The sequence below is a fragment of the Hypomesus transpacificus genome, chromosome 18 (assembly GCF_021917145.1).
Source record: "Hypomesus transpacificus isolate Combined female chromosome 18, fHypTra1, whole genome shotgun sequence".
In the NCBI taxonomy this organism is placed as follows: Eukaryota; Metazoa; Chordata; class Actinopteri; order Osmeriformes; family Osmeridae; genus Hypomesus; species Hypomesus transpacificus.
The window spans coordinates 11959125-11969038 of record NC_061077.1 but is presented as its reverse complement, the minus strand read 5'-3'; the positions used below and the strand labels follow the sequence as shown (position 1 = coordinate 11969038).

The 9914-nt window shown below is 46.6% G+C and overlaps 2 protein-coding genes across 2 annotated transcripts in view; both read left to right on the top strand.

The window, feature by feature from the left end:
• Positions 1 to 2144: 2144 nt before the first annotated feature.
• On the top strand, positions 2145 to 3212 carry neurod4 (neuronal differentiation 4). Its single transcript, XM_047040560.1, has one exon. It carries the CDS (start codon positions 2145 to 2147, stop codon positions 3210 to 3212), a length of 1068 nt encoding a protein of 355 aa, XP_046896516.1.
• Positions 3213 to 6632: 3420 nt separating this feature from the next.
• Positions 6633 to 9914, top strand: part of poln (polymerase (DNA directed) nu) — a 15694-nt gene continuing 12412 nt past the window's right edge. Inside the window, exon 1 of the mRNA XM_047039383.1 lies at positions 6633 to 6681. Coding sequence (XP_046895339.1) covers positions 6633 to 6681 — 49 coding nt within the window. The remainder of the gene's footprint in view (positions 6682 to 9914) is intronic.

Sequence of the window (9914 nt, the reverse complement as noted above, 5' to 3'; positions counted from 1 at the left end):
CAATGGCACGTATTACAATGGAGCCCCTATTGCGTCGCAGCTCACCATGTACGGGGAAATCAACATATGTTGCATTTGTTATGCCTAGGCATTTTGTTTTGTGGAAATGTGAGAAGAGAGAGACAGAAAAACTCGAACAGCGCATTAAATAATGGGAGCATGGATATGCCTTGCAAAATGTGCTTCTGTTAAGAAATTCTGTGAAATGTTAAATTTACCAAAATTAATAACCACCACTTTAACGAAATATTGCATTATCTTGGTCAATTTGAATTAACTTTTTTATTTTTATAGATCAATTTAGGCCAATGTGCCTGAGCTCATGCTTATTTTCCACTCAGTAGTCAAATTATTTGCAGTTAATCATGTGATTTTTGGGAAGATATTGCCTATCGACAATCTAGTGCATGCATCAGATTAAGTTTTCCAGACTGACTCATCCAAACAGTAAATCTAACAGTGCTTGAACGCGGGTTGCAGCTCTAATAAGCGGAAGAAACAAACGAATGGACGGGTGAACAACGCACACACCTGCTCTTACCACACCAAGCTGTCAAAATCACTTAAGCACACAGACATAGAGAAAGCGTCTCTTGCTAACGAAGCTTTACGGCACGGCGATCACGTTAAGTGAAATAATCCAAATGCGAGTCTATAGTCAATTAGACAAGAGCGTCTCGTCGGTAAAAATCAATACAAAGTATTGCTGAGCGAGTGCAGGATAAATTATATTGAGTGCTTGAGATGAGAACCGTTTAGGTTACGTCAGACGTCCTGGGACATGGGTCCCTATGTAAAACTTTATATCTAGGCTCCAGACAGGATATTTGTTTCATTAAATTTACATAATAGTTGGGGCACACTCGCGCAGTGTAAGGCCATGGATGCGCCAGTCTTTGGTATCAGTTTAGCCACGAGCCCGCCACGCGCGTTTTGATCAGTTGAATAAGGGTGGGGCGCAAGTGGGAGGAGCCTGTCTAACTCACTAAAGGCAGAAATCCAACATTATCAAGTCAGTTGGAGGTTAAAGTCCCACGCGCACTGATGGATAACTGAGATAACAAACACTTTGGAGATCGTTACAGCGGTACAGAAAGAGGAACTGTACAGAAAGCGAAACTGCACAGCAGAGACTAATTTATTTTAAATTATTGATTGAGGAACTTTTATATTAACTCCACGACTGTTTATTTAAGAAGATTAAGTTGTGAATTTCAACAGGTGAGTTTCTTTTCCAAATTTGCCCAAATACATTTCCTGCAATAACTTGATGATATATATTTACACTTGAAAACAATCGCAATAAAAAATGCACATGAAGTTGGTCCAGGCAGGGTTGTGCGTAAAACACAATTTATTCACGAGTGATTGTAAACGGTTCCACTTTTACGCACTACTGACTTTTTAAGTCCTCCTTAACCAGGAGGACTTAGGAACTCTCCTAAATAATAAGTGGCCTGGTAGATGTATTATAAATTTCATTGTTGGTGCGCATTTGCAAATACCTACCATTAATCAACTCAGAAAAAAATGCACAATTATTGCTATGGCACATCTGATGATGCCTCGGCAAACTCATTTAAAGTAGTTCTTAAAACAGTATCCGTCCCCCGTGTTTGCTGCTTTGTAGGCTACCCCCCAATTTAATCTGAGAGATTTAAATGCCGGCCAAATCCCGATCTGCCCTAGATTGACTGCGTCTCCAAAACATCGGAATAACAACAGGGAAGCATCCCTTGATGCATCCTGATTGCAAAAAATCTCCTGATCCTGAAAATCTCTGACGTTAGACGACAATGACATGCATACATTTTGTTTTCATTTTTATCCGAGTAAGTATTAATCCGACTGAATATAAAGTATTTAAATGGTCCGAATTGAGAGGGGTCAGCCAACGTTTATCAAGCAAGCTGTTGTAGTGGAAACGAGCTCCTTTACAAAAGTGCGCTGTCCGTACATTAGTGCTGAATTAGGACAGCTCCGCGCCTCTCCGCAGGCTGGCCAATCAATGGAGTTTATAATGAAGAGGACAGTCTGAAATCACAGCCTAAATAAAGTTACCCGCAAAAAGCAAATCTAAACTATCACCTTACCTTGTAACACGATATCATATTGACCAGTGAGTTTTGTTCCTGCAGATCACCATGATGACCAAGCCGTTTGAGAAGACAGGAGATGAGAGTGAGCTGGTCAGCGGTCTGGGCTGGCTGGAGGAGGATCTGAGCTCACAGGATGGTGAAGGCACTGAGATCCGAAGCCGCTATGGGTTGAGCCTGGGGGGTCGGCCTCGCGGCATGACCGAGCTGGGTAGCGAAGACATGGACGAGGAAGAGGAGGAAGACGAGGAGGAGGAGATGGGGCTGGAGGGAGAGAAGTTGCCCAAGCGGAGGGGTCCCAAAAAGAAGAAAATGACCAAAGCCAGACAGGAGCGCTTCCGCAATCGCCGGGTGAAGGCCAACGCCCGCGAGCGCTCTCGTATGCACGGCCTGAACGACGCCCTGGACAACCTGCGGCAGGTCATGCCCTGCTCCTCCAAGACCCAGAAGCTGTCCAAGATTGAGACCCTGCGGCTAGCCCGCAACTACATCTGGGCCCTGTCGGAGGTGCTGGAGAGCGGCCAGTCCCTGGAGAGCCACGGCTTTGTGGAAATGATGTGCAAAGGCCTCTCCCAGCCCACCAGTAACCTGGTAGCCGGCTGCCTGCAGATGGGCCCGGCGCCCATGATGCTCAACAAGCTGGAGGACAAGTGCGGCGCCTCGGTGGGGGGTCAAGCTGGCCACCCCCTCAGCTACCCCTCCCCGGGCTTGCCCAGCCCACCCTACGGCTCCATGGAGGCCTCCCACCTCCTCCACATGAAAGGCTTCAAAGGGGCTTCCTACGAGAACTCCTCCCCAAACGAGTGCAGCAGCAGTGGCACTCCCCCTTACGATGGGCCCCTCACGCCCCCCCTCAGCATCGGTGGAAACTTTGCCCTGAAGCAGGAGCCGTCCCCCCCGGAGTCAGAGAGGGGCTACCACACACACCCTGCTACCCACTACCTCTCTGCACACCACCCCTACCCTCCCACCGCCTCCATGGGAAGCCTGCCAGCGCCCCAGGCCCACATCATGTTCCAAGCCTCGCGTTACGAACTGCCCCTGGACATGGGCTTTGAGTCCTTTGCTCCAGCCCACTTGGTGGCCTCCCAGATGGGTAACATCTATGGCGAGTAGGGCCAAGTTGGCCTGGGTGTTTAGTCGCACGAACCCAGGTCCAGAAACACTGCTGGCAGGCAGGGAACAGGCCCATGTGGACAACTGTGTAGAGACAATGGTTTGCATTTACACTGTACTATACTGGAGGAGAGAGCATGGGGGAGGAATAGAGAAGACATGAGACACATCACCTCAACTCATCCTACCTGAATACGATGACACTACTTAAGAGATACTGATGCAACTGTATTGTTTATTAATTTATTTAGTTTTTTGGTAATTGTTTATGCTGACACAATTTGCATTGTCATTTCTGGGCATGTCCCTTTTGAATTATTACCAGATATAGAAATATTTGTTTACCAAATTCATTATCCAGATATAAGCAGTGCTTATCTGCAGTCTGTGAGCAGGGATTTTCACTAACTGTAAAATAGCTTGCATGGAGTCGATGCCAGTCTATGGAGAGATACAAACAATGATCAAATGTTGTCCAATTGAGATACAAATTCTGCACTGAAACCTATAGCCAAGGTTATTTACGCCATATGAACAGAAATGCATTTATTTATATCTGTATTTAATATTTATTTTGATAACTATTTTGTCTTTGTTCTTTTTGGCATTTTCTCAGCACTGTTTCTGTTAAACTGTCTGTACCAATGAAGGACTTAAATGATCTATTAGAGGTCCTTCAGGTATGTGTCATTCACCACGTTGTCACTGTTTTTGTAAATATTTTGCTATTTCGCACTTAATTGAATAAATATTCTTATATTATATACTATTTCCATAGTAACACATTGGTCATTCGGCTATTCAATTGTCTTTTCTCTCTGCCAAAAATAGCAAAGGATAACACTGACTGGATACTTTATCCGACCATACAGTCCATGTTGCCCTTCAGAGGACAGTGTTATTACAATATTACGGTCTTAACTTGTAATCAAAACACAGATATGGAGAATTATCTGTTTACGCTCATCCTTTGTCTATCCAACTATCGAAAATCGAAATGGTCTAATCCAACAATTGAATAACTTACAACAAGTGAAGTGAGTCATTCTGTGGTAGTACTAAAATCACAACTATCAACTATACCTTAATACTACAATTATCACTGTAAGCATGAAAACTCTGAGAGAATACCTTAATGAAACCATCTGGAATACTGGGTACCATTCTAGATATTTTGCAGGCTGTGTGTGTGTGTGTGTGTGTGTGTGAGTGTGTGTGTGTGTGCTTATGTGATGTCATTCAGACCCATGTGACAGCCCCTCTGGCACGACAGGCAGGGCACTGTGGGCCATGGGAAAGCACAACTAGGGAACAGGTGAATATGTCATCAAGGCCTTTCTCTTTCTCTTTCCCTCCTTTCTTTCTTTCTTTCTTTCTTTCTTTCTTTCTTTCTTTCTTTCTTTCTTTCTTTCTTTCTTTCTTTCTTTCTTTCTTTCTTTCTTTCTTTCTTTCTTTCTTTCTTTCTTTCTTTCTTTCTTGTTCCCATCAACTTCGAGCAAAAAAATAAGTTTCAAAGATGATTCACTGTTAACACCATGTTACTTTTACATTTAACTTTGACATTATTCAACCCTAACATTGTAAACATGTCTTATGTTTACTTGCGCCAATTGTACAAAAAATATTTTTTGACACCAGCGTTTTCCTCTGTGACATGAAAAACGGCACCAACTCATTTATATCATTTAACCACAAACAAAAGTCTACCTTTGACTAGAAAATTAAGGATTTGTAAGGTGACTGTGTTGATACTCAAGAACACCATGGTTGTTGAGATTCACAAAGAGTCGAGTGCCAGAGTGCAAAGATGGAGTGATGAGAGTGACTGACCGAGTGCGAGTGTGTTTTGAGGTTCAATAGAGAGGAGGGGAAGGCGCCGCGGAGGCTGTTGTCCAAAAACGTGAGTCCCCCTCATTCACTTCTCCTCAGGGTTGTCCCTCATTCACTTCTCCTCAGGGTTGTCTTTTCCAGTCAGAGCAGAAAAGCTTGTAGAGGGGAAAGGGGAATGATTGTTTTAGTGGGCGCCACTGGCCTATTGTAAGTGCAGCCTGTTCTTTCTCTTGACCCCTGACCTGCATTGTTGCGTGGCTTCTCGTTTGGGGAGGAGAGACAGCTGGAGGAACTGCGGGGGGGGGGGGGGGGGGGGGGGGGGCTGACGGACAGCTGGGCTGAATTGGATGGAGCGAAGGGCACAGAGTTGGAGAGGGAGGGAGAGAGAGAGAAAGAGAGAGGGGCGAGAGACTTTGAAAGGCTGAGTGAAACAGGGAAAGAGAGAGAAACGGGTGGGGAGAGACAGACAAGGAGAGGGAGAGTGAGAGAGAGTGGAGGGGGCAAGGGGGGGGGGGGTGAACGGGGTCCCTCCCAAACCCCCCCGTGTGTGCCCTCTGCTCCCTTCTGTGTCAGCACCCCCACAGGAATGACTACATAGCTCCACACACAGACATTAGGCTGTCAGTGAGAGAGGGTCTGGCAGTGTGGCTGGCGTGCTCCCTCATTGTCACGCTCCTGTTTTGCGCTTGTGAAGGGATGGGGGGGCTGGAAGGAGGGGGGGGGAGGGGCTGGAGAGAGGGGGGGGGCTGGAGTGAGGGGGGGGGGTTGCCGGCAGGTGGGGAGGGGGGTCGGGAGTAGTGGATTACCCCGCTAAAACAACTGAATTGGTCGAGATGATTTTAAGCCACATAAAGTGTCGTGGTGGAAGTCTGAAACGATGGGTGCCATGGACATATATGGGAAGAGTGGATGTTCAAAGACTCCTATTCTCAGTCAGGGCCCAGGGTAGCGCTCTGCTCTTTACAAATGGCTGTAATGCTCCATTGTCCAATACATTTAAATCAAGTGAATAAGATGACTTTGTATTTTGTTGTAAAAAACAGCCAAACCTTAAGGATACAAACTGATCAACAATAGACTAACCTTTGAGAAAGGCTATGAAGAACCCATTCTGGGGGAGCAGAATATGTTTTGCTGTTGTTTCACAATATAATTGTCCTACAATTATTATAAAGATAGGGGAAAAGACACACACGACACAAGACACTAGACTTTCCCCCCAAAATCTAAAAACACAAATGGATTGTAATCATTGCAACACTATTTACACAATTGTACCAATGATTAAATATATGGACATATGGAGTTTTCTATAATGCAGTCATGGTGGTCCCCTGAGAGAGGTCGTATGTCATATGTGAGACGTCACGTGACTGAGACACCGAGTGGAAGTAGAAGACGTCTGAAGCCCCGAGGTCAGCACCCCTGAGAAAGTCTCCCTTTGAAAAGCTCTTTCTTTTCGCCGCAAACATTTTTACGTCAATTCCTTCGAAAGTGCACTGCGTTGGATTTCTCAAGGGGGACGTTGCAACATTTCATTCGTAGCTCCAATACAACCGAAACCACCTGTCTAACTCAACGGCGACAACCATGGATGAACTCTGCATCCAACGTCCGTCTGTGGGAGACGGGGCTCCCGGTCTGGGGGTCAAACAAAGGGACTCATAATCCACTGACCAAACAAGGATAGCTCCCACTGAAATGAAAGCGTCTAGATCCACAGGGGCTGGGTGGAGGGATGAAGCATTGTGATTAAGATTGTATTAATGGGTCCATGGGAGACTGGGAAGGCTTTAATCAGTGTCTGTATGTGATTTAATCCCTCTGGCTTAAGCTGCTCCTAAAACTGCCATCCTCCTCCTGGGTTGCCAAACTCACACACACACACACACACACACACACACACACACACACACACACACACACACACAGAAAAAGAAAAAGAGAAAGAGAAAGAGAAAAAGAAGTGGTGAGTTACAGAGGTGGAGTGGCATGAAACTGAGATGTTTGGGAGGGGAGCAGCTGGGAAGAGAAAGAAGGGGGAGACACAGGGAGGAAGAGATGGGGGAGGGAAAGAAAGAGAGGGAGAAAGAAAGGATGTAAAAACAGGGGAGGCAGGAGGGGGTCAGGACTGGGCCAGGCCAAGGTGGAAGGGAAAGACAGTTATCTTCATGCGGTCATGCTCATGAAAGTAAACAAAACCTGATTTAAAAAGATATCATTTCCCATGACATGACCTTGCGGGCTCCAGGCCATGTGCTAAGCCACATGTCTCAACAGTTTAATGCTTTGAATGAAACTACATTCAAGATGAACAAGAGGTCAACATTTCTCTCGAGACATATGAACAAAAATACAGGTTCGCTACCTGATACACAGCACCCATATTTTGCAAAGACAAACTACCACCTGTCTAACAAGGAACTGCACTGTGGCCAGATATTCTCATTACTATCATCCGTATTTGATGGCGGCGTGTTTAGGTGAAACAGCTCACACCAAAGGAAAAGAGAGAAATCGAAGAATAGCCAGTCAGACAAGAGAGAAAGGGAGAGAGACACTCGGGGTCCGTGAGGGGGGGGAGAGGTGAAGAATGAGAGCAGATCTGCGGACTTAATACGCGTGAGGGGGGTGTTATAAAAGGTGACATTGTGTGAGAGGGAAGAGGGGGTGGGTCGAGGGCTCCCAACCTCCTGTGAGACTACTAGGGTGTCAGAGTTAAAGAGCTTCTAATAGGATCTGGATGCTGCCGTGTTTACCCTGCCCAAATTCAACCCCCAGCCCACCCCTCTCCCTCCTCACGCCCACCACATTGTGGAAGTGGCCCCGGCTTTGAGGCGCCACAATGGGGCCTGAGTGGAGGGACAGATGGGGGTCTTTTTGGGGAAGAGGGCACAAAAAAAGAAGGCAGGGAAGGAAGGAGGGTTCGCGGATGGGCGGTTTGAAACGGAGAGAGAGGGAGGGAGGGAGGGAGGGAGGGAGAGAGAGAGAGAGAGAGAGAGAGAGAGAGAGAGAGAGAGAGAGAGAGAGAGAGAGAGAGAGAGAGAGAGAGAGAGAGAGAGAATGAGAGAAATAAAAAGTCGGAAAGAGTGTGAGAAAGAGAGATATGAAGCAGTGGCCACGACCAGTGTGTGTGTACTGTTGCCACTCCATGCATGGGGGCGGGGAGGAAGGAAGGGAGGAAGAGAGAAAGACAGAGATAGAAAAGAGAGGGAGAGGTGTGCATATGAGAGAGAGTACAAGTCAGTTTAGAGAAAAAGAGTGCGTCGTCCACTTGACACAACACTTCCCCCCCCCCCCCTCTCTTTCTAGAAGCAGTGCGGTGTGGCTCCGCGGTGTGGAGGGAGAGGGGAGGGAGGCGGGGGTCAGGCGCCCATCCTCCAGGGTCAGGACCGCTGGGTGGAACAACCCATCGCAGCGTCCTGCCCTCATTCATTACGGATTTAACGGTCAATCAGCATCATCGTATTGCTTGATTACATCGCTGCTCGTAGAATGGAGGGAGTGTAGGGGAGGGAGAGACTCTGAATCACTTAGTCAGGAGGTGAATGCAAAACCAGATGACGTTTCAGGACGTTTTCCAGTTTGTGTTCAGTAGATGGACAATATGTAAATATACGTGTACGAATGTGGAGCAAGGGAGAGGGGTAGAGATGGATGCAGGGATGGAGGAGAGGTGTGTGTTGGAGGGCAGAGAGAGGGATGGAGAGAGGGAGGGAGAGAGGGAGAGAAGGATGGAGAGAGGGAGGGAGAGAGGGATGGAGAGAGGGAGGGAGAGAGGGAGAGGCAGAGAGAGAGAGAGAGAGAGAGGAAGGGACAAAAGCACCTCCAGAAACAGATGGGGTCTAATGGAGAGCTCGGGTTGTAAACTTTCTGTCTGTCACATCTGTCCGTTTGTCCATCTGCCGTGCTCGCGGCATGTTGACACCCAGAACACTAGCTAGTTTGTATAGCGGACATACCCGTTCACTAGAGAAGTGCAGGGATGCAGCCCCTTCTGCCAAGCCTATATGGACTCCCAGAGATCATGGAACTGCAAACACTCCACCCAACATATGGCCTAGGGGAGCACACAACTTGCACTGAGTCTTCTTCTGTTCATAAAACGGTCAAAATGACCCACAACCTTGCCAGCTCTAAACAGGCATCTAGCAGAATCCACAGTCAGTCAGCCATCTTTGGTTTTTACTAAGTGTAGATGGACAAACTTAAACTGCCAATTGACCTCCAATTATCCGCTCATCAGTTAAACAGCAGACGCAGTCGCAGGTCTCCCAGTTAAGCTCGTCTATCATGTGACCAATCACATCATGGCTTATTTCTTGGTCTATTGCATTCATTATCGCTAGATTGACAGAGCTAGGTTTCAACCCAGATTAGAGCTACATTTGCAATTAGTATAAACAAACCTGTGAATCTATGCAAATACCTGACTGTTTGATCCTATCCATGGCTGATGATTGTGCAGTTTTCAGCATGAATCGTCAGAATGGTCAATCTAAACAATCCTGGGCAACATAAGCATAAACCTAGGCAAGCATAAACAACCTTGAAAGGCAGAGCTATGTTTGGCAATTATCCGTTTTAATGTAAGATTTCCATATCTCCATATTTACTGTCCCTAAATAATTAGGTAGACTACTGAGAACGTGCATCGTTAACTCCATAACCAATCTGACAGGGGCCGAAGACACAAGGGTCACCATCACAGTGAGAATCAAAGTGAGGTTCATCTTACTCGTTACATCACCTGAGGACTATTTTCTTTATTTTTGTTTTTGACGGGCCTGTATTTGCTCAGTGGTGAACGGATCAAGCTGAATTAAAGCAGCTGATCTGGGCCCTGTAGCCAGAGTGTTGCATTAAACATTA

What these genes read in the sequence shown, in the direction of transcription:
- neurod4 (XM_047040560.1), top strand. Translation starts at nt 2,145, where the DNA reads ATGATGACCAAGCCGTTTGAGAAGACAGGAGATGAGAGTGAGCTGGTC.